General features: G+C 40.0%; 3 protein-coding genes across 6 annotated transcripts in view; 1 reads left to right on the top strand and 2 right to left on the bottom strand.

Moving 5' to 3' along the window:
• snx11 (sorting nexin 11) overlaps positions 1 to 15,132 on the bottom strand; it is a 24,160-nt gene extending 9,028 nt beyond the window's left edge. Inside the window, exons 1-3 of one of the 2 annotated variants that reach the window (XM_061908131.1) lie at positions 15,007 to 15,132; positions 7,576 to 7,674; positions 3,336 to 3,422 (exon numbers count right to left, since the gene is read on the bottom strand). In XM_061908131.1, coding sequence (XP_061764115.1) covers positions 3,336 to 3,422; positions 7,576 to 7,596 — 108 coding nt within the window. In that variant the 5' untranslated portion in view covers positions 7,597 to 7,674; positions 15,007 to 15,132. Of the gene's footprint in view, positions 1 to 3,335; positions 3,423 to 7,575; positions 7,675 to 8,015; positions 8,262 to 15,006 lie in introns of those variants that run through there. The other variant, XM_061908130.1, reaches the window with a different exon arrangement.
• cbx1b (chromobox homolog 1b (HP1 beta homolog Drosophila)) overlaps positions 14,491 to 24,916 on the top strand; it is a 23,127-nt gene continuing 12,701 nt past the window's right edge. The window contains exons 1-3 of one of the 3 annotated variants that reach the window (XM_061908136.1): positions 14,491 to 14,694; positions 15,245 to 15,332; positions 23,925 to 23,999. In XM_061908136.1, coding sequence (XP_061764120.1) covers positions 15,278 to 15,332; positions 23,925 to 23,999 — 130 coding nt within the window. In that variant the 5' untranslated portion in view covers positions 14,491 to 14,694; positions 15,245 to 15,277. Of the gene's footprint in view, positions 14,695 to 14,747; positions 15,112 to 15,244; positions 15,333 to 23,924; positions 24,000 to 24,916 lie in introns of those variants that run through there. The other 2 variants (XM_061908138.1, XM_061908137.1) reach the window with 2 other exon arrangements.
• LOC133557575 (uncharacterized) lies at positions 21,445 to 24,116 on the bottom strand. Its single transcript, XM_061908134.1, has one exon. The coding sequence runs from the start codon at positions 22,519 to 22,521 to the stop codon at positions 21,571 to 21,573; it is 951 nt and encodes a 316-aa protein (XP_061764118.1). The 5' UTR covers positions 22,522 to 24,116; the 3' UTR covers positions 21,445 to 21,570.

Below are 24,916 nucleotides of genomic sequence, written 5' to 3'. Positions count from 1 at the left end.
AGGTTTCTAAAATATTGTCAACATTTAAATAAAAAACAATTCTGGGCTCGATCACATAGATTACAGTTGAGACATTTATCAAAATCATTTCTTCCTGGATGTTACAGAAAGTATGAGAATGTGTGAGCTGCTGCCTGCTCTTCTTTACCTACATAGTCATCTCACATTTGTCAAGATATTCACACAAAGTTTAGATTTTTGGAAGTGATATATTTTCTGTTATCTTCATGTCCGTCTATCTCTGTCGCGATATTTGATTGATCATGAAACTCCATGCACTCCCTTAATGAGCCCACGCTGCGAATGTTGCGGACGGGGGCTTGTCGAGCGACTCCATCGCGGCAGTAGCCAAAACAAACAAAGGGGGACAGGTGACACACTGGGAAAGAAGGACAAAAACTGGATTTCCTAGCAAAAAATGTTTTGTTTTGACAGGTAAGTACAGGAGACGCACTGTGAGCGACCAGCACTGCAGGAGTGAGAGAAAGGAGCGTGGCGGCGGTAAAAGCAGATCAAGGAAGAATTCTCACAATAACTTAATAAATGCCTTGTAAGATATCAAAATTTATTTGGGGAGAAATATTTAAAATGAGACTAATTTTTATTCTTAAAAAATGTTTTGGCTCCAGCAAAAAAAGGGATTTTTTTACTGCAGGACAAAAGTGTTGCTTACTACTTATCTATTCCACTAATTATTCATTTTTTAATACTAAATAATGGTATCATTTGTGTCGATATTGTATCTGCTGATGTAGTTCTATTGTAGTTGGGGGAAAAAAAGATGTATGTATGCTGGACAACGTGTATAAATAGTAGGGGTGTGGGGAAAAATAGATTCGAATTCCACTCGCGATTCTCACGTTGAGCAATTCAAAATCGATTCTCATTTTTATAAAATCGATTTTTTATTTTTATTTTTTAATGAATCAATCCAACAAAACAATACACAGCAATACCATAACAATGCAATCTAATTCCAAAACCAAACTTGACCCAGCAACACTCAGAACTGCAATAAACAGAGCAATTGAGAGAAGACACAAACACGACACAGAACAAACCAAAAGTAGTGAAACAAAAATTAATATTATCAACAACATCAATATCAGTTATAATTACAACATAGCAGTGATTAAAAATCCCTCATTGACATTATCATTAGACATGTATTAAAATTAAAAAAAAAGAACAATAGTGTCACAGTGGCTTACACTTGCATCGCATCTCATAAGCTTGACAACACACTGTGTCCAATATTTTCAGAAAGATAAAATAATTCATATTTTTGGTTCATTTAATAGTTAAAACAAATTTACATTATTGCAATCAGTTGATAAAACATTATCCTTTACAATTATAAAAGCTTTATTGAAAAAATCTACTACTCTGCTTGCATGTCAGCAGACTGGGGGAGATCCTGATGAAATCCTATGTATTGAATGAATAGAAAATCATTTTGAATCGGGGAAAAATCGTTTTTGAATCGAGAATCGTGTTGAATTGAAAAAAAAAAAAAACGATTTTGAATCGAATCGTGACCCCCAGAATCGATATTGAATCGAATCGTGGGACACCCAAAGATTCGAAGCCCTAATAAATAGCATCAATATTTACCGTATTTTCCGCACTATAAGGCGCACCTAAAAACCTCAAATTTTCTCAATAGCTGATAGTGCGCCTTATAATCCGGTGCGCCTTATATATATGGACCAATATTGAGCCACAACAGGTCTCGTAACTACGGTAAGCAGCCACCAACTTAATTTTACCCCATAGAAGAGGAAGTGCGCGTCTGCTACGGTAAGCAGCCGCCGACTTCCTTTTCCCCCGTAGAAGAAGCGCGCTTCTTCTTCTACTGTAAGCAGCCGCCGACTTCCTTTTCCCTCGTAGAAGAAGAAGCGTGCAAGGCATGCTGGGATATATGACTGTGGGAGGCGTGCCGTTTCTGTGTGTTTACGTAAAGACCTCAAAATGGCTCCTATTAGGAGACACGCTTACGACGCAGAGTTTAAACTCAAGGCGATCAGTCACACAGTAGAAGACGGGAATAGAGCAGCAGCGAGAGAATTTAACATTAGCAGCAGCAACACTGACTCGTTTAATGACGAATTCGACGAGACGGAGCCGGGCATGGATGCCGTATTCGCCCAACTGTTTGATTCGAACACTGAAGAAGAAGAATTTGAGGCACTTGTGGATGAGGAATAACTTAATAAAGTGAGATTTACGTGTTTATTTTGTGTGTTGTGTTGTGTGACATTATCGTTTGAGCAACGTTGGGTTATTGATATATTGTTGCTTTCGCACTATTTCGAGTGTTACTATATTGTGATTGCACGTTTGATTTACCGTAACAGTATCTGACTTTTTTTTACGTGTTTATTGCATTGGGGAAAATAATAAAACAGCTGTTTATTTATTTTGGGAGTGAACGGAGTTGTCAGAACGCTGGTTTGTAATCTATTAATGAAGTTTGACTGACCTGTCTGTCTGTTTTGTTGACATTCCCTTTAGCGCAGCTCCATCTAAAGCAGGGGTAGGGAACCTATGGCTCTTGAGCCATATGTGGCTCTTTTGATGACTGCATCTGGCTCTCAGATAAATCTTAGCTGATGTTGCTTAACACGATAAGTAATAAATAATTTCGCTGGTAATCACAGTGTTAAAAATAACGTTCAAAATATAAAACATTCTCATGCATTTGAATCCATCCATCCGTTTCTATCGCACCTGTTCAAGTAGTCACATTAATGGTCAAAAATATTTTATTTATTATTGGTTAGTTTCAGAATAACAATGTTATTACAAAGAATAAGAGATGCACGCATTTTTTTGTTGTAATCAGGAAAAGTCCAAATAAAAGAGGTGTTGAATTCTCTTGTCAGAGCGTGGGACGACACTGTACAAGGTTTCTCCACATTGAGCTAAATTAAATCCAGTCACTGTTTAATTCCTTGCTTCTAGTCTGTTTAATAGATGTCATCAGTGTTTGAACCTAACAGTTGTATTCAGTGTTAAAAATATTGTATGGCTCTCACGGAAATATATTTTAAAATATTTGGCTTTCATGGCTCTCTCAGCCAAAAAGGTTCCTGACCCCTGATCTAAAGGATGCATAACATAACCCCAGCCTTTACTGTAGCACCTATTCTATGCGCCTTATATATGAACAAAGTTTTAAAATAGGCCATTCATTGAAGGTGCGCCTTAAAATCCGGTGCGCCTTATAGTGCAGAACATACGGTACTAACCATGACTGCAATAGACCACATGACAGACGTGAGCCAATCACTTTTCTTCATTCCAAGCGGATCGCAAGTCTATAAAGCACTCACGTGGAGGAATATCTTGTAGTCCACATATGAATTCCACGAGCCTTCATTCTGCACACGGGGGTCTTGAACCCGCACGGCAACAAACTCCTGGAGAAAACACACACTTCTATTGAAATTTCAGATCAATACAATTGGCCAAGTCTCATAGGATTTACATATATTTCCTTGAATTGCCGCTGGGGCGCTAATTAATTTAAAACCTCCTCTGATTCCTGCGCTTACCAAAGGCATGGGGTAAAAGTAAGCATGCGCTTTGTGACGTCTCACAGTTGTAGCGGACATATTAGCTCAGCACCACTTACGGCTAAAGGTCGTCTCTTTTTATAGCATAATTACACAGTAATTTGGACATCTGTGTTGCTGAATCTTTTGCAATTTGTTCAATTAATAATGAAGACTATAAAGAATAATGCTGTTGGTGGAAAGCGGTGGATTGCAGCTGCCTTTAGCACCGAAACCCAGCCGGTGTTTCTTTGTTTGTTGTAAAGCTTTAACACAGAGCGGTCAAGCAAACATGTTTCTCTACGTGTGTGTATTGCGTGCGAGGGGGCGCATGCTTGTTGCCACGTGGAAAAGGCAGGTCTTGAGGCAGCAAGTACCTCCGCCTCAAGGTAGGGGGCGATATATTGTCAACTTGCAGTTCAATGCCCCAGCAGTACTCTGACTCACCACACTGGGCGAAGTGGGGGCACTCAAGCTAGCAGACACAGGTCTCTCCAGGGAAGCCAGCAATTTTTTTTTTTTTAACTGTATTCATAACAAACATGGCATTTTTATTAGAGTAAGCCAGCGTTTGTGGGTGTTTTTTGTCGGATGCAAAAATAGTTTAATTTCTTGGAATGAAATGTTATTAAATGAATGTTTCTGCCAAAATGGAAGATTATATACTGTATCCAAGATTAAATACTTCTCTAAACTGGACTTTAAGACAAAATGAATGCGGTCATACAAAGTACATTTTCATGGAGGATAGCTATTGCTGCTTCAAATACAAATACAGAAAGGTAATATACACTCACAATACTTGATTTATTTTGTTAAAAGAAATTGGGACCAAAAGTATTTAATAACAACTTTATCAAATAGTTTTGGACCCATTTATCATATCATATCATTATAACGTTTTTATGAAAGCGATTAACTCCCTTTTTTCCCTGTAACTCTAATGTGCAACCCAAATCAACAATGACTAGAGCTGCACATATGAATTTAAGTAAAAAAAATAAAAAGTATGTACGCCTCACCTGATGTTTAGTTCACCGCACGTCACTAAAAGATTATATATATATATATATATATATATATATATTTTTTTTTTTTCACATTATTCTGTTTCACAGTCCAGTATTATTGCACTTATAAAGAGGCCATTTGGGATGTATTGCACAGTCCAACATTATTGCACATTATAGTCCGAAAAATAAAAGACACGACACATGAGGACATGACGAACACATTGTGTTCAATCAGGGCCTATTTAATGCTACTATGGCTCTTGGGCGAAAACAGTTTTTTAGTCTATCTGTGCCCGCTTTCAGCGCCCTATAGCGTTTGCCCGACTTGGACTTATTTGGCCAACTTTTATCAGCTCTTCAAATACTGTCAGGCTTCGAAGGTGAGTTTCATTCATGTTTTCTTTTCTCTTGGTGTTGACAGAGATACAGTTGTGATCAAAATTATTCAACCCCCACACATTTTTGGTGTTTTAGCAAGTTGGACATTTATTCTGTATTTTGTTTATAGTCATATCAAATAAAGATGTGTCAAATAGACAAATGCAACTTAAATTGTAACACTGTATTTTACAAAATAACAAAAAAGGAAATTTTTCTTAATATCTCATTGACAAAATGATTCAACCCCCTAGTTACATGCATCTTTAGTACTTAGTAGAACACCCTTAATGGCAGTAATTAGATCCTTCAAAGGTGATACATAACCGGACACAAGCTTCTTGCAACCATTTACAGGTATTTTAGCCCATTCCTCTTGGGCAATGGCCTCCAGTTCATTCATATTCTTGGGCTTGCGTGCTGCAACTGCTTTCTTCAAGTCCCACCACAGGTTTTCTATAGGATTTAGGTCTGGTGACTGTGACGGCCACTCCAGAGTCTTCCAGCCTTTCTTCTGCAACCACTCTGATGTTGATTTGGAGGTACGCTTGGGATCGTTGTCCTGTTGGAAGGTTGGAAGGTCCAACGTCTCCCAAGCCTCAGCTTCGTCACTGACTTCATGACATTTGCAGCTAATATCTTCTGGTAGGAAATAGAATTCATAATGCCTTGAACGCGCTGGAGATTCCCGGTACCTGAGGCAGAGAAACAGCCCCAGAGCATGATTGACCCCCCACCATGCTTAACAGTAGGCAAGGTGTTCTTCTCTTCGTAAGCTTAATTTTTTCTCCTCCAGACATCACGTTGATTAATTAGGCCCAAAGAGTTCCAGTTTTGTCTCATCGCTCCATAGAACAGTTTCCCAAAACCTTTGGAGTTTGTCCAGATGATTTTTGGCATACTGGAGTCTATTTTCTTGTACCTGGTAGTCAGAAGTGGGGTGCGCCTGGGAGTTCTGGCATGGAGGCCTTCATTTCGTAGTGCGCGCCTTTTTGTCTGGGACGAAACCTGCATTCCCCCCTCTGCAATGTCCTGTTGTAGTTCCTCAGCTGTTACCCGGGGGTTTTTCACCACTGTACGCTTCAAATACCGGACAGCAGTTGCACGAAGCATCCTCTTTCTACCACGCCCAGGTAGTGTTTCCACTGTGCCTTTAGCTTTAAACTTGCGAATTATGCTCCCAACTGTGTCTCTTGGAATGTGTAATGTCTTTGCTATTTTCTTATATCCATATCCTTTCTTATGAAGAGAAATTACCTCCTCTCTTCACTTCTTTGACCACTCCCTGGACTTCACCATGTTGCGAATACACCATTGACCATCTACAAGAAGCTGAGCGTCACAGTCTTTTTCAATCAGTTTAATTGTTGCTCGTTATGGTTCTAATCACATCTACAGGTGTTTTCAACACTTGATTAAAAAGACCTTATTCAAATTATGTTCTTAATAGTTATGATCTTCAAGGGGTTGAATAATTTTGTCAATGAGATATTAAGAGAAATGACACTGTTTGGTATGTTACAAAATATATTTTTGTAATTCAAGTTGCATTTGTCTATTTAATGCATCTTTATTTGATAGGACTATAAACAAAATATGGAATAAATGTCCTACTTGCTAAAACACCAAAATTGTGTGGGGGTTGAATAATTTTGATCACAACTGTAGATATCTCTTTAAATCCTAGTCATATTTGAAAACAGCTAAGTGTTGTGCATGCGTAGACCTTGAAGCGTGGAATGTAACTAGCAGCCATAACACCCTTCTTATCTCAAATGTCCCAGGCTTAGAAGGAGAATAGATATGTGGATTCGCTCTGTAGGGGGATGTGAGGAGGGGGGCGAGTGAAATAGTGTAAAAGGCGAGACTTCCGTAGGATGAGCAGATCAACTAGGGCGATGCGATTTGAATGTGTTGTGCATAGATTTGGTCTCCCAAAGCTTTGGAATAAAAGGTCAAAACAGCTACTCTGTCTGGGATTCATTTAAAACCAGCTTATGTGTCATCAAAAGAATCTGGGGAGCGACCAGCAGAAGATCTGGTCCAAACGCAACAGTGTCCAAAGAGCTTGCAGCATTAACTGTACCGTGGAATATCAGTCAAACCTGAGCTCTTTCCAATTATGTCTCTTTAACAGCATAACCCAATATTACATGTACGGGGTCTTGAAAATGCTATAAAACACTGCCCGTACAGTTAATGAAGTGTTACCAAATGGTAAATGGCTTGTACTTGTATAGCACTTTTCTACCCCTTTTTGAGGGAGCCCAAAGTGCTTTGACAGTATTTCCACATTCGCCCATTCACACACACACATTCACACACTGACAGTGGGAGCTGCCATGCACAGCGCTCACCAGGACCCATCAGGAGCAAGGGGGAAAGTGTCTTGCCCAAGGACACAACGGACGTGACTAGGATGGTAGAAGGTTAGGATTGAACCAGTAACCCTCAGATTGCTGGCACAGCCACTCTACCAACTTCGCCACGCTTTCCCCAAGGCCACAGTTTGACACTGGAACGGACTATATCCATTATTTCTCATCAGGAAAAAAAATTGCTTGGAAACTGAGCCGTGAGAAGAGGGTGCTGTCATGGTACAGCGTGTAAATGTATATAGTACTTACGTCTTCATGGTTGATGGACATTCCTGCAGGCAGGAAGTAGGAAGCCAGACAGAGAAGTTCTTTCACTCACATGCTGAAAGTGTGAGAGGATGACTCACCCTGCCAGTCGGGAAAAGTTGCTGTTAATACACTTCTGTCACACACTTTGACATGTTTCCATTCAGACAAGCCAACACCTTATTTACTGTGAGTTAGCAAAAAGAGCTGACAAGCGTGACGTCACAGGGCCACTCAATAATGTTACACCAAATTATATAAAACATGCTCAAACTAACGAGTTACCATTTCACATTCGTGGACAGAAATGCTACCTTAGCCAAACTTGACTCGTAAACAGTCAAATGTTGGCTATTAGAAGAGACAAGAATGACGTTCGTGAAAATAATGACGTAGTTTAGCCAAAGTATACATGAGCTAAAAAGCTAATCTTTACAACTTACTTCCGCCGAGTGATTATTTGTCTAAACAAGTAAACAAGCTCCTCTCCGAGTCGCTGCTATTCCTCTTGGGTGAAAGCTCAAATGTTTCTCGCAGTCCAGTCGAGGTTTAGTTTGTAGAAGAAAGCTCCATTGAGGTGTAAAAGTGTGTGTTCACTCTCCATTTGGACAAGTCACACGCAGCTAGCCGAGTAGCCCCATGACGCCATGCACGACGCCCTCTTAGTACTGACAGTACGCATGCGCGACATCCACCGGCCCATTCATTCTGTTTTGAATAAATCACGTCTCGTATTTATCTATCGAACATCGAAATGTGTCTGCTATGACACTGTTTTGAGTCATTGTGTGTTCCTGTTTTTTTTTTATTCTACAATTCATACAACAAAAATGTTAAGTCAATAGAAAGGAAGAAAACGGATGTTTTTTCGTATGAGGGAACCGGAAGTTGCCGTTTTTAAGATAAGACCGCGGACCAGTATGTAGGGAATAACTTTATATATATATATATATATATATATATATATATATATTTATATATATATATATATATATATATATATAACATATTCTTCTATGATCTTCTGGTCTTTTCTGGCGTATGAAGCAACGCCACGATGGGTTTCCCACGTGATTTTTTTTTTTTTCCCGCTGCGATGTTGGAATAGGAGAAAACATCCTTTCTTGGTCCGTTTTTTTAAATATTTCTTTTGACTGTTTATTTTCATTTTCATTATAACAATATAACGAAGACGAATGTGAGTTATCCATTCATCAATGAGAATGGGGGAGGGGGGCGATTGGTTTAATTCGAATTTTATTTTGAAATTTTGAAACAGCGTTCTTTTTAGTGTTAAAAAGAACATTTTTTTTTTTTTTAGATCAACAAAAAATGTATAATTTTCATTTTACGTTTTATGAAACACAATTTTGAACCACCAGCCAGCAGAAACAAAAAAACGTACTAAAAACAGACTGTGTCGTATATCCGGAACCGAAAGTTGCTATTTAAACACATGATCACACACCCTGTAAAAAATAACGTGGTGTGGTATCCTGCGTTTGAATCTAAATATATTGATTCAGACTCTGTTTTTCCACACATGTCACACCAGCATGTAGGATATAACTGTAGTTTATATATAAAACATATTATTCTACGATCTGGTCTTTTCTGACGCACGATACAACGCCACGATGGGTTTCCTACGTAAAAAAAAAAAAAAATCTTCCGACTGCGATGTTGGAATAGGAGAAAACATCTGTTTTTGGTCCGGTTTTTTAAAATATTTCTTCTGACTGGTGATTTTCATTTTTATTATAACAATATAACGAAAATAAATGTGAGTTTTCTATTAATCAATGGGAATTGGAGGGAAAAAAACGATGGGTTTAGTTGGAATTTTATTTTTAATTTTTTAAACAAAGCGTTTTTTTCAGTGTTGAAAAGAAAAAATATATTTTTTTCGATCTATTAAAACATTTATGATTTTCCTTTTTATGTTTTATGAAACAACATTTTGAACCACCAGCCAGCAGAAACAAAAAAAGAACCGGACTATAAACAGACTGTTTCTTATATCCGGAACCGAAAGTTGCTATATAAACACATGATCGCACACCCTGTAAAAAATAACGTGGTGTGGTTTCTTGCGTTTGAATCTAAATATATAGATTCAGACGTTTTTTTCCCCCCCACGTCAGACCGTCTTTTCTTAGCAACTTCCGGTTCCGGTGTAGGAATACACCAAAACACCTGATGTTGTCATTGTTCAGTTTTTTTTTTTCTGCTGACGAATCGTTTTTGTTTGTTGTTATATGACATATAAAACAAAAAAATCAAACCAATTTTAGATTTTAGATGGGTAAATAACGTTAAAAGCGCTTTCAAGGTAGAAAATTAATAATCCATTTTAGTTATTGCTTTCGACTCTGAAATATAAACACGCGTTGTTTAAAAAAAAAAAAGTTTTACAATCAAATTCAAACAAACCAATCGTGAACCCATCCATCCATTTCCTACCGCTTATTCCCTTTGGGGTCACGGGGGCGCTTGCCTATCTCAGCTACAATCGGGCGGAAGGCGGGGTACACGCTGGACAAGTCTCCACCATATCACAAGGCCAACACAGATAGACAGACAACATTCACACTCACATTCACACACTAGGGCCAATTTAGTGTTGCCAATCAACCTATCCCCAGGTGCATGTCTTTGGAAGTGGAAGGAAGCCGCAGTAGTGAAGTGAAGTGAAGTGAAGTGAATTATATTTATATAGTGCTTTTCTCTAGTGACTCAAAGCGCTTTACATAGTGAAACCCAATATCGAAGTTACATTTAAACCACTGTGGGTGGTACTGGGAGCAGGTGGGTAAAGTGTCTTGCCCAAGGACACAACGGCAGTCACTAGGATGGCGGAAGCGGGAATCGAACCTGCAATCCTCAAGTTGCTAGCACGGCCACTCTACCAACCGAGCTATGGAAACCCACGCATTCACGGGGAGGACATGCAAACTCCACACAGAAAGATCCCGAGCCCGGGATTGAGCCCAGGACTACTCAGGACCTTCATATTGTGAGGCAGACGCACTAACCCCTCTGCCACCGTGAAGCCCCCAATCGTGAACCAATTGGTAAAATTGTTTTTTGGGGTTTTTTTTTTATGACTTTATTAATCAATCCAACAAAACAATGCCATCACAATGCAATAAATTCCAAAGTCAAATTAGGCAGACGCACTAACCCCTCCGCCACCGTGAAGCCCCCAAGCGTGAACCAATTCATGAAATAGTTTTTTTTGTTGTTTGGTTTTTTATGAATTTATTAATCAATCCTACAAAAGAATACCATTACAATGCAATAAATTCCAAAACCAAACCTGACCCAGCAACATTCAGAATACCAATAAACAGAGCAATTGAGGTCACACAAACATGACACGGTACAATCTAAAAGTAGTGAACCAAAAAGGAAAATGATCAATATTAGTAACAATTTCAAAATAGCAGTGATTAAAAATCTCTCATTGATACAATCATTAAAAACATAAAAAGAAAGAACAATAGTGTTACAGTGGCTTACACTTGCATCACATCTCATAAGCTGGACAACACACCGTGTCCAATATCTTACACAAATATACAATAAGTCATATTTTGGTTCATTTAATAGTTCATCATCATCAGCCATTAAGCCTCAGCATGTTTCTGCCATAGTGAAGGATCTCTAGCTGCTCCCTGCCACTGCACTCTTCCCCAATATTTGTCTATTTCATCTCGCCATCTCACTCTCTGTCTTCCTCTATTTCTGCTCCCATCCATGGGGCGCCATGATGTCATTAGGGAAGTCCATCTATTATCTGTTCTCCTACTGATATGTCCAGCCCACTTCCACTTACTTAATTTTATAGTTCTCATAATGTCTTGGACTTGCGTTTGTTTTCTCACCCATTCATTTGTTTTTCTGTCTTTATATGTGATTCCGAGCATATTTCTTTCCATGTTGTGTTGTGCTGCTGCTATTTTCTTTTCCATTTTATTTGACAATGTCCAGGTTTCAGCTCCATATGTCATGGTTGGTAACAGGCATTGAGTAAAGACCTTTCTTTTCAGGCTTAAGGGTATTTCTCCTCAGTTTTCCATATTGGCACCAACCCAATCTGATTTTCCTCCCTATCTCCTGTTTTTGACTCTTTTCTTTCAGGCTAAATCTCTGCTCCAGATAGATGTATTCATTAACTTTATCAATTTCATTTCCATTAACAGTCACAGGTCCACGAGGTACCATGGAATTTGCCATAACTTTTGTTTTCTTCATATTCATTTTCAATCCACAATATTTGCTGGCATTTGCAAGGTCTTTAAGCATATATTCCACTTCACTGAATTGCTCTCCCAAGACAACAATGTCATCTGCAAACCTCAGATGATTAAATTTGTCTCCGTTGATATCAACTCCTTTATCCTCCCACTCCAGAAAGCGAAATATGCCTTCCAAACAAGCTGTAAACAGTTTAGGCCAAATTGTATCGCCTTGTCGGACACCCTTCTTTATGTGGATTTTCTCGCTTGGTTTGTGCATCGTAACTGTGGTAGTGCAGTTTGTGAAGATGTCCTTGAGTAAGTTAATGTACTTATGATGAATTCCTTGATCTTGCAGAGCTTTTAGAACTGACTGTGTTTCCACCGAATCAAATGCCTTTTCATAGTCTATGAAGGCCATATAAAGTGGTTTGTTGTATTCTTGGCATTTTTCTTTGATCTGATTCAATGTATGAATATTAGGGCTGTGAATATTTGGTTGTCCCACGATTCGATTCAATATCGATTTTTGGGGTCACGATTCGATAATATGTCGATTTTTTCGATTCGATTCTCGATTCAAAAACGATTTTTTTCCTGATTTAAAAGGATTCTGTATTCATTCAATACGTAGGGTTTCAGCAGGATCTACCCCAGTCTGCTGACATGCAGGCAGAGTAGTAGATTTTTGTAAAAAGCTTTTATAATTGTAAAGGACAATGTTTCATCAACTGATTGCAATAATGTAAATTTGTTTGAACTATTAAACGAACCAAAAATATGACTTATTTTATCTTTGTGAAAATATTGGACACAGGGTGTAAGCCACTTTTTTTTATTTTTTATAAATGTCTGATGATAATGTCAATGAGGGATTTTTAATCACTGCTATGCTGAAATTATAAATAATATTGATACGGTTGTTGATAATATTCATTTTTGTTTCAATCCTTGTGGTTTGTTCTGTGTCGTGTTTGTGTCTCCTCTCAATTGCTCTGTTTATTGCAGTTCTGAGTGTTGCTGGGTCAGGTTTGGTTTTGGAATTGGATTGCATTGTTATGGTATTGCTGTGTAGTGGTTTGTTGGATTGATTAAAAAAAAAAATACAGTTAAAAATGTATCAAACAAATCTTTAACAAAGTGATCACTGCAAAATGCATTATTTGACTCTGCTCCTTTGGACTAGATGGAGTGTGAGCTGCATGCTGTCTCGTAAAATGTTGCACTTTTCCGCCGTTTTTGATTACCTCTCGAGGAACTCTGAAGGAACGTTTCTCCTTTTCACATTAGAAAAGGATTCATACAGCCAAAACAACACAAGCAAAGTGCGTGAATGTGAGTGTGAATGTTGTCTGTCTATCTGTGTTGGCCCTGCGATGAGGGGCGACTTGTCCAGGGTGTACGCCGCCTTCCGCCCGATTGTAGCTGAGATAGGCGCCAGCGCCCCCCGCGACCCCACAATGGAATAAGCGGTAGAAAATGGATGGATAGAAAAAAAATAGATTTTTTATAAATTAGAATCGATTCTGACTCGCACAACATAAACGATTCGATTTGTATTTGAATCGACTTTTCCCCACACACCTAATGAATATTGTCCATGGTAGAAAAAACACTCCTAAACCCTGCTTGTTTAATACTTAAAACAAATTTAAATAACGGATGCCATATTCCAATATATGAATCATTATTATCCAAACTAAATCCATGTTTTTCTACTGATATCATCTCTCCCGTCCAAAGGCAAAACCCAGTAACTCAATGTTGGTCAAAACTGAGCTGATAATAATTTTGGAGTTCCTAGGTGATATGCTTTACATTAGTGTATGCGATATTGTAATTTGTTCCGTAAGTAAGCTGTTACGCGCAATAACCGCGTAGATACAACAGAAAAACCTAGTATCTCAAGGGACCAATCGAAGCTTCTTTGTCAAACGCCTTATTTTCTTTAATGAGACATTTGCACGGATGGGGGCCGGCGGACAACCTGATTATGTGATATTATGGCACGAGGGGATATTTGGAACTTGGAAGATTGGCCCAGGATGTTGCGAGCACCTTCATTAAATGTATTGTTCTTGATTCTTCCACTTGCATACACTTTTGGGCAGATAATTGTGGAGGTCGAAATAAAAACTGGACGCTGTACACGGCTCTTGCCCAATGTGCAAACGCAGAATGGGGCCCACCCAAGATTGTGATAAAATATCTGGAGAAAGGGCACACGTTCATGAGAGCAGATTCAATCGGCAAGAAAATGAAAGCTCAAGAAAACATCTATACGTTTGATGACTTTGTAGATCTTTGTAAGACAGCATCAAGATGAACTGATTTTCCTTTGTTTTCTCAAAATCATCTACAAGTGAGTTACTAGGTTTTGCCTTTGGACGGGAGATCTCCATAGCTTTTGTATACCAGTCAGGACTATCAACATCTATTCATTTTTTTTTTTTTTTAATATTACCCTTTTTTGTTATGATGCATATTTAAACAAATGCATTTTTACTCTTTGATGACACGTGAAATTGCGAGGAAAAACGGACTCCTTTTTGTTTGGATATCTGTTGTGTTCGGTTTGTCCCCACGTGCGCAGATCTACAAATGCACAGGCAAACTGGATGCGTTCCACGCTGAGCAGGCGAGACCATGCGGGTAGTTTGTAGTCGGGTGCGCATGCGCAGAGCCACTCACTTTCGCCCCTCTGTCCTCACAGCAAGCCGAAGGGGCGGAGACGCTAGCATTTAGCATCGATCTAAGGCTAACCAGGGTTGGGGAGAAACAAAACAATTAAACGTTAGCGGCTTTTCCCAAAAGTTTAACGTATCGTTGTGATTATTGTCAGGCGGCGGAGTTCCAAGTTATACGGAAGCGTGTGGCAGCGGTGAGTTAAATGCTTTCCCCCCGGTCTCGCCAACATGTCCGCTAACACATTGTGTGCGCGCGCACAATGAGCACAACTAGCGTCGCTGCTGTTAAGTCATTTTTTTTCATTTCACTTTCACTTCGACACATACCGCTGCCGGAGTCTACGTTAACGATCAAAGGGACGCCGTAAAAGATGGCGATTAGCGGCAGGCAAAGAAAGCGATCGTGGAGGATGGAGGAGTGCGAGCTAGCTGCACGGCTTTGTCGTCTGCTCTGGCTTTATTATGTCGGCCAACGGACACAATATTGGACACTTTTTAAAACAAACCTCATTAACGCTCGCACTTTATCAGCCGTCAGATGCCGCAGAGCATCCTTGCAGTCTCGCTGCTGCTGATGTTGTTGCCGTGATGTAGTCCTCTTCTTGGAACAGGTGGTTGCGCGCCGCTTTTACACCTTTTTTCACCCTCTGACGTCACATAAACATGTAGATATGTAGCAAAATACAGGACATCAAGAGCGTGCTATCAATGTTGTTGTTTCCTTTCTGCCACAATGTTGACCAGGAACCTGCTGGTCCCCACGTCTACCTGCTGAGCATGAGCCTGACCACAGAACCGCCTAACGATGGCCCAAGTGTTCCTGTTCCTGAAGGTTTTTACATCTCATTCTTTCCCAACTCTCGTCTCTTTCCGCTTGGCACTATATTTTCTATGGAAGTACTGTTTTGGGAAAAATAATTGCAGATGTGTGTCTTAATTTTGCGTCTAATCCAATTCACGTGTCTGTGTACTAATTTGTGTGTCTGTATCTCAATCTGTCCATCCATCCATCCATCCACCCATCATCTTCCGCTTATCCGAGGTCGGGTCGCGGGGGCAGCAGCCTAAGCAGGGAAGCCCAGACTTCCCTCTCCCCAGCCACTTCGTCTAGCTCTTCCCGGGGGATCCTGAGGCGTTCCCAGGCCAGCCGGGAGACATATTCTTTCCAACGTGTCCTGTGTCTTCCCCGTGGTCTCCTACCAGTTGGACGTGCCCTAAACACCTCCCTAGGGAGGCGTTCGGGTGGCATCCTGACCAGATGCCCGAGCCACCTCATCTGGCTCCTCTCGATGTGGAGGAGCAGCAGCTTTACTTTGAGTTCCTCCCGGATGGCAGAGCTTCTCACCCTATCTCTAAGGGAGAGCCCCGCCTCTCCCATATCCCAGATCTCAATCAGTGTGTGTGTTTAATCAGATCCATGTGTGCATGTGTGTTTTATCTTGTGTGTCTGCCGCTCCATCTGTGCGTCTAATCCACACACACAGATTGAGATACAGACACACAAATTAGTACACACACGCACAGATTGAGATACAGACACAACAAATAAAACACACTCTTGCACACAGTAGTTAGGATACAGACACACACATTAGTACACAGACATGTGAATTGGATTAGACGCACAGATTGAGATACAGACACACAAGATAAAACACACACATTGATCTGATTAAACACACACACAGATTAAGATACATACAGTGTACACAAATTAGTACACAGACAAGTGAATTGGATTAGACACGCAGATTGTGCTACACACACACAGATTGAGATACAGGCACAAAAAATAAAACACAATCGCACGCAGTAGTTGAGATACAGACACACACACATTAGTACAGTGACAGATGAATTGGATTAGACACACAGATTGAGATACAGACACACAAGATAAAACACACACACACGGATCTGATTAAACTAACTACTGCGTGCAAGAGTGTGTTTTATTGGTTGTGTCTGTATCTCAATCTGTGCATGTGTGTTTTAATTTGTGTGTCTGTATCTCAATTTGTGCGTCTTATCCAATTCACTTGTCTGTGTACTAATTTGTGTCTGTATCTCAATCTGTGTGTTTAATTCAATTCATGTGTCACTGTATTAATGTGTGTGTCTGTATCTAAACTACTGTGTGCACGTGTGTTTTATTTTTTGTGTCTGTATCTCAATCTGTGTGTGTATTTTGATTTGTGTGTATCTCAATCTGCATGTCTAATCCAATTCACTTATCTGTGTACTAATTTGTGTGTCTCTATCTTAATCTGTGTGTGGGTTTAATCAGATCCATGTGTGTGTGTTTTATTTGTTGTGTCTATATCTCAATCTGTGTGTGTGCGTGTTTTAATTGGTGTGTCTGTTTCTCAATTTGTGCGTTTTATTCAATTCACTTGTCTGTGTACTAATTTGTGTGTCTGTATATCAATCTGTGTGTGTTTAATCAGATCTGTGTGTGTGTGTTTTATCTTGTGTGTCTGTATCTCAATCTGTGTCTAATCCAATTCATGTGTTTGTGTATTAATGTGTGTGTTTGTGTCTCAACTACTGTGTGCAAGTGTGTGTTTTATTTTTTTGTGTCTGTATCTCAATCTGTGTGTGTGTTGTGTATTTTGTTTTGTGTGTTTCTCAATCTGCGTGTCTAATTCAATTCACTTGTCTGCGTACTAATTTGTTTCTGTATCTTAATCTCTGTGTGTGTGTTTAATTTGTGTGTCTGTATCTCAATCTGTGCGTCTAATCCAATTCACATGTCTGTGTATTAATGTGTGTGTCTGTATCTCAACTACTGTGTGCAAGTGTGTGTTTTATTTTTTTGTGTCTGTATCTCAATCTGTGCATCTCATCCAATAATATGGCTGGTTACTAATTTGTGTGTCTGTATCTCAATATCTGTGTGTTTAATCAGATCCATGTGTGTGTGTTATCTTGCGTGCCTGTATCTCATTCTGTGCGTCTAATCCACTTCCCGTGTCTGTGTACTACTTTGTATGTCTGTATCTCAACTATTGTGTGCAAGTGTGTGTGTGTTTTATTTTTTGTGTCTGTATCTCAACTAATGTGTGCAAGTGTGTGTGTGTGTTTTATTTTTGTGTCTGTATCTCAATCTGTGCGTGTAATCTAATTTGTGTCTGTGTACTAATTTGTGTGTCTTTATCTCAATCTCTGTGTGTGTAATTAGATCCATGTGTGTGTGTGTTTTATCCTGTGTCTGTATCTCAATCTGTGTGTCTAATCCAATTCACGTGTCTGTGTACTAATGTGTGTCTGTATCTCAATCTGTGTGTGTGTGTTTAATCAGATCCATGTGTGTGTGTGTTTTATCTTGTGTGTCTGTATCTAAATATATGGTCTTATCCAATTCACTTGTCCGTGTACTAATTTGTGTGTCTGTATCTCAATCTGTGTGTGTTAGATCAGATCTGTGTGTGTTTTATCTTGTGTGTCTGTATCTCAATCTGTGTGTCTAATCCATTTCACGTGTTTGTGTACTAATGTGTGTGTCTTTATCTCAACTACTGTGTGCCAGTGTGTGTTTTATTTTTTGTGTCTGTATCTCAATCTGTGTGTGTCTGTTTTATTTGTTGTGTCTGTATCTCAATCTGTGTGTGTTTCTGTTTGTGTGTCTGTATCTCAATTTGGGGGTTTAATGCAATTCACTTGTCTGCGTACTAATTTGTGTGTCTGTATCTCAATCTGTGTGTGTGTATAATCAGATCCATTTGTGTGTGTTTTATCTTGCATGTCTGTATCTCAGTCTGTGCATTTAACCAATTCATGTGTTTGTGTACTAATGTGTGTGTCTGTATCTCAACTACTGTCTGTGTACTACTTTGTATGTCTGTATCTCAACTATTGTGTGCAAGTGTGTGTGTGTGTTTTATTTTTTGTGTCTGTATCTCAACTAATGTGTGCAAGTGTGTGTGTGTGTTTTATTTTTTGTGTCTGTATCTCAATCTGTGCGTCTAATCCAATACCATGTCTGTGTACTAATTTGTGTGTCTGTATCTCAATCAATCAATCAATCAATGTTTACTTATATAGCCCTAAATCACTAGTGTCTCAAAGGGCTGCACAAACCACCACGACATCCTCGGTAGGCCCACATAAGGGCAAGGAAAACTCACACCCAGTGGGACGTCGGTGACAATGATGACTATGAGAACCTTAGACAGGAGGAAAGCAATGGATGTCGAGCGGGTCTAACATGATACTGTGAAAGTTCAATCCACAATGGATACAACACAGTCGCGAGAGTCCAGTCCAAAGCGGATCCAACACAGCAGCGAGAGTCCCGTTCACAGCGGAGCCAGCAGGAAACCATCCCAAGCGTAGGCGGACCAGCAGCGCAGAGATGTCCCCAGCCGATACACAGGCAAGCAGTACATGGCCACCGGATCGGACCGGACCCCCTCCACACGGGAGAGTGGGACATAGAAGAAAAAGAAAAGAAACGGCAGATCAACTGGTCTAAAAAGGGAGTCTATTTAAAGGCTAGAGTATACAAATGAGTTTTAAGGTGAGACTTAAATGCTTCTACTGAGGTGGCATCGCGAACTGTTACCGGGAGGGTATTCCAGAGTAATGGAGCCCGAACAGAAAATGCTCTATAGCCCGCAGACTTTTTTTGGGCTTTGGGAATCACTAATAAGCCGGAATCCTTTGAACGCAGATTTCTTGCCGGGACATATGGTACAATACAATCGGCAAGATAAGATGGAGCTAGACCGTGTAGTATTTTATACGTAAGTAGTAAAACCTTAAAGTCACATCTTAAGTGCACAGGAAGCCAGTGCAGGTGAGCCAGTACAGGCGTAATGTGATCAAACTTTCTTGTTCTTGTCAAAAGTCTAGCAGCCGCATTTTGTACCAACTGTAATCTTTTAATGCTAGACATGGGGAGACCCGAAAATAATACGTTACAGTAGTCGAGGCGAGACGTAACAAACGCATGGATAATGATCTCAGCGTCTTTAGTGGACAGAATGGAGCGAATTTTAGCGATGTTACGGAGATGAAAGAAGGCCGTTTTAGTAACGCTTTTAATGTGTGCCTCAAAGGAGAGAGTTGGGTCGAAGATAATACCCAGATTCTTTACCGTGTCGCCTTGTTTAATTGTTTGGTTGTCAAATGTTAGAGTTGTATTATTAAATAGAGTTCGGTGTCTAGCAGGACCGATAATCAGCATTTCCGTTTTTTTGGCGTTGAGTTGCAAAAAGTTAGCGGACATCCATTGTTTAATTTCATTAAGACACGCCTCCAGCTGACTACAATCCGGCGTGTTGGTCAGCTTTAGGGGCATGTAGAGTTGGGTGTCATCAGCATAACAGTGAAAGCTAACACCGTATTTGCGTATGATGTCACCTAGCGGCAGCATGTAGATGCTGAAGAGTGCAGGGCCAAGGACCGAACCCTGGGGAACTCCACACGTTACCTTAACGTAGTCCGAGGTCACATTGTTATGGGAGACACACTGCATTCTATCAGTAAGATAAGAGTTAAACCAAGACAGGGCTAAGTCTGACATACCAATTCGTGTTTTGATACGTTCTAATAAAATATTATGATCGACGGTATCGAAAGCAGTGCTAAGATCGAGGAGCAGCAACATAGATGACGCATCAGAATCCATCGTTAGCAATAGATCATTAGTCATTTTTGCGAGGGCTGTCTCCGTGGAGTGATTTGCCCTGAAACCGGATTGAAAGGTTTCACATAGATTGTTAGACGCTAAGTGTTCATTTAACTGCTCCGCAACAATTTTTTCAAGGATTTTTGAAATAAAGGGAAGGTGAGACACCGGTCGGTAATTTACCATGAGGTCAGGATCGAGGTTAGGTCTTTTAAGAAGAGGATGAATAACCGCTTTTTTGAATGCTAGGGGAACAGTGCCCGAGGAGAGTGATAAGTTTATAATATTTAGCACTGATGGACCTAATAATACAAAGAGTTCCTTGATCAGTTTCCCAGGAAGAGGGTCAAGTAAACATGTTGTCTGTTTTATTCCATTTACACGTTGTAACAATTCCTCTAATGTTATTTCCTCAAAACGAGAGAAACTATTTTGGAGGGCAGTATCCGCCGTATATACAATCGTGTCAGTGTTAATAGAACTCCGTTGTAGCTGGGACGCATTGTCTTTAATCTCCTTTCTAATGACTTCAATTTTCTTACTAAAGAATTGCATAAAGTCATCAGCTGAGTGGGTTAAGCTACTGGAAGGAGTCCCTTGTTGGGTTAGCGATGCTACCGTACTAAACAAAAATTTAGGATCGTTTTTATTACGGTGGATGAGATTTGAGTAATATTTAGCTTTAGCTAAGGTAAGCATGCGTTTATAAGTTATTAAACCATCACTCCATGCTTGATGGTGCACCTCAAGTTTAGTCGTGCGCCATTTGCGTTCCAGCTTTCTGCATAATAATTTCTGAGCTCTAGTTTCTTCTGTAAACCACGGGGTGCGCTTTTTTGGAGCCTTTTTTAACTTTAGCGGTGCTATGTTATCAATGGTTTCGCGCAGGGCGTCGTTAAAGTTGTTAGTGAGGTTATCAATAGAGCCCACATACTTTGGGAATGGTGCCATTACCGAGGGCAGTAGGTCAGCAAGAGTTGTCGTTGTGGCTGTATTAATGTTGCGGCTGCTATAGCAGTTATTATTATTATTAGTTTGACGAACATGCGTCTGAACCTCGAATTTTATAAGGTAATGATCGGACAATACTTTAGTATACGGGAGTATCGTAACTTTGGAAACGGTGATGCCCCTGACAAGCACTAGGTCTATCGTATTACCGTTGCGATGCGTGGGTTCATTTATTATTTGTGTGAGACCACAGCTATCAATTACAGTCTGGAGCGCTACGCACGGTGGGTCCGATGGGGTATTCATATGGATATTAAAGTCCCCCATTATGATTATATTATCGGCGTGTGTCACTAGATCAGCAACGAACTCTGAGAATTCATTAATAAAGTCCGAATAGGGCCCTGGGGGGCGGTAGATAACAGCCAGGTGTAGAGGCAGCGGTGTGACAGACCTCATAGTAAGCACCTCAAACGATTTATATTTATTATTTGTTAGGACTGAGGTTAAAGTTTTCGTTGTATATTAGTGCGACCCCCCCACCCCTTTTGAGCGGACGGGCAATATGCGCATGTGCAAAGTTAGGAGGACATGCCTCATTTAGCGCAAAAAAGTCGTTTGGTTTAAGCCAGGTTTCGCTGAGACCGATGACGTTAAGATTGTTGTCTCTGATAATATCATTAACTAACAACGTTTTGGGAGACAATGATCTTATGTTTAAAAAACCTATATTATAGGTAGTGGGCTGTTTTAGGGAGTTTTTGATCAAATTATCCGTAGTAGCAATATTAATAATGTTGTGTTTATTATGCCCAGTGCATTTAGTATAGTTACGACCATATCTAGGAATTGATACGACAGGAATTTTCCGATTGTTTGATTGTTGCTTTGATAAACTGCACGCATCATGGTTAGCCACCTCAGTAACGGGGATTTTCCGATTGTTTGTTTGTTGCTTTGATAAACTACACGCATCATAGTTAGCCACCTCAGTAACACACATGTCCAACTCTGAAACACTCAAAGCAGAAAAAACTTGTTCTAATTTAACTGACTCCTTACCCAGACCAGTAGTCTCGCATTTTCCATCTAAATCCGTCTTCGGGATGGAGGAAAGTGGTGTTCTGTGGGGATTAGCCTTCTGCTTTGTTTTTAGCCCCGCTCGGCATCCGCGTTTCCGATCACACCGCTGGCGTCTGCTCCGTAGACGGCCCCCGCTGCTACTAGACTCCCCTGCTTCACAGGCCGCTGGATGTAGCCACCGATGTATTCCCATGCTAGTTAGCAAGTCTAGCACGCAAGTGTCTATCAGTCCAAAACGGCCCGATATGTCCACATCCAGAAGTGTCTGGCGGTCGTACGTGATCACGGAGTGACCACGATGTGAGCCAGCCATACAGTTTGTGGAATTGTCCGGTATTTCTGCCAAATGTTCCATCTTTAGCAAGAGCTCCTCGAGAGCGCAGCCCGTCCGGGCGCCGCCATCTTATTAATTTGTGTGTGTGTAATCATATCCGCATGTGTGTGCTTGTGAGTGTGTTTACTTGTGTGTGTGTTTTATCCTGTGTGTCTATATCTCATTCTGTGTGTCTAATCCAATTCAAGTGTCTGTGTACTATTTTGTGTTTGTATCTCAATCTGTGTGGGTGTGTGTTAAATCAGATCCAGGTGTGTTTTATCTTGTGTGTCTGTATTTCAATCTATGTACGTTTAAGCAGATCCATGTGTGTGTGTTTTATCTTGTGTGTCTGTATGTCAACCTGTACGTCTAATCCAATTCATGTGTCTTTGTACTAATTTGTGTGTCTGTATCTCAACAACTGTTTGTGTAATAGGATCTGCAACCATGTGTTTTATTTTTTGTGTCTGTATCTCAATCTTGCATCTAATCCATCTCACGTTTCTGTGTACTTATTTGTGTGTCTGTATCAATCTGTGGGCCAAATCCAATTTCCGTGTATTAATTTGTGTCTATCTCAAATCTGTGTGTGTTTTAAATTCTGTCTCTCAATCTGTGCGTGTCTAATCCAATACATGTGTCTGTGTACCAATTTGTGTGTCTGTATCTCAATTTTTGTGTCTCAATCTTGCTTCTAATCCAATTGACGTGTCCGTGTACTTATTTGTGTGTCTGTATCTCAATCTGTGTGTGTAATCAGATCCACGTCTGTTTTGTTTTAAATTGTGTGTCCGTATCTCAATATGTGCGTCTAAACTAATTCATGTGTCTATGTACTATTTTGTGTGTCTGTATCTCAATCTGTGTGTGTGTAATCAGATTTGCGTGGGTGTGTCTGTACCTCAATCTGTGCCCCAAATCCAATTCCCTTTCTTTGTATTGATTTGTGTCTGTATCTCAAATTTTTGTGTGTGCGTATGCAGATTGAGGTGTGTATAAAATATAATAGTTGTGTGCATTCAGATGTGTTACACTCTGTGTGTGCGTATTTAGATTTGTGTGAAGCAGGAATCCTCGATTGGCGGTCATTTTACATGTGACTTTTGCGACACTTCTGCCATGAAAGGTGTGTGTGTGTATCCAGATTTGTGTGCCTGTAAAAAACAATATGTGTGCGTGTTTAACTCTGTGTGTGGCAAAAGCCTCAATTGGCCATCTTTTTAGAAGTGACATTTCTGCAGCGAAACGATGTGTTTATCTGCGTACCCAAGTGTGTGTGCGTATTTAACTGTGTGTGTGTGTGTGTGTGTGTGTGTGTGTGTGTGTGTGTGTGTAAGATCTGCTTGGATCATTCCGGCCGTCATGTCATGACTGACAACTTTTTTCAGTAGAAAATACTTGTGCCAACTAAGTTACTGCTAAACATGAACTTTTACTTGCAGAAAGTGATGGAAAGGCCATCGTTCTTGACTTCAACGCCAACACGAGTGCGAGTGGCTGCAAGGCGCCGACTAGTGGTGAGTAGAAGGAAAGGAGGAAGTTACACACAAATCATTTTACACGTTCACACACAAACCGATCTTTCACGGCAGGACTGTTGCAAAAGTCACATGTACATTTTTTTATTTTTATAAATGACACACACACACACACACACACACAGAATTATGGATTTACTAATTATGGATTTACTAATTTACTGATTACACACAGATTGAGATAAAGACACACACATTTAAAGACGTGGATTTAATTACACACACATGGATTAAGATACACGCAAATTAAAAAACACAAACGCGTATCTGAATACACACACACAGATTGAGATACAGACACACAAATTAAACACATTCAGATCCGATTACACACACACAGATTGAGAAAGACACACACATTTAAACACACACACAGGTTGAGATACAGACACAGAAATTAAAATACACACACGTCGATTTGATTACACACACACAGATTGAGATAGACACACAAATACACACACCGGAATCTAATTACACACACAAATTGAGATACAGACACAAATTAAAACACACACATGCAGATGTGATTGCACACACACACAAACACACACACATTTAGATACAGACACACACATAAATACACACACCGGGATCTGACTACACACACACAGATTGAGATAGACACACACATTAAAACACACACATGCGGATGTGTTTACTCAAACGCAGGTTGAGATACAGAGACAAAAATTAAACACGCACTCAGATCTGATTACACACAAACAGATTAAGATACAGACACACATATTATACACACACACGCGGATCTGATTACACACACAGGTTGAGATGCAGAGACACAAATTAAAATACACACACATATTGAGATACAGACACACAAATACACACACCGAGATCTGATTACACATACAGATTGAGATACAGACACACAA

This window comes from Nerophis ophidion, linkage group LG08 (assembly GCF_033978795.1).
Source record: "Nerophis ophidion isolate RoL-2023_Sa linkage group LG08, RoL_Noph_v1.0, whole genome shotgun sequence".
NCBI lineage: Eukaryota > Metazoa > Chordata > Actinopteri > Syngnathiformes > Syngnathidae > Nerophis > Nerophis ophidion.
This window is presented reverse-complemented; position numbering and strand designations above follow the sequence as displayed.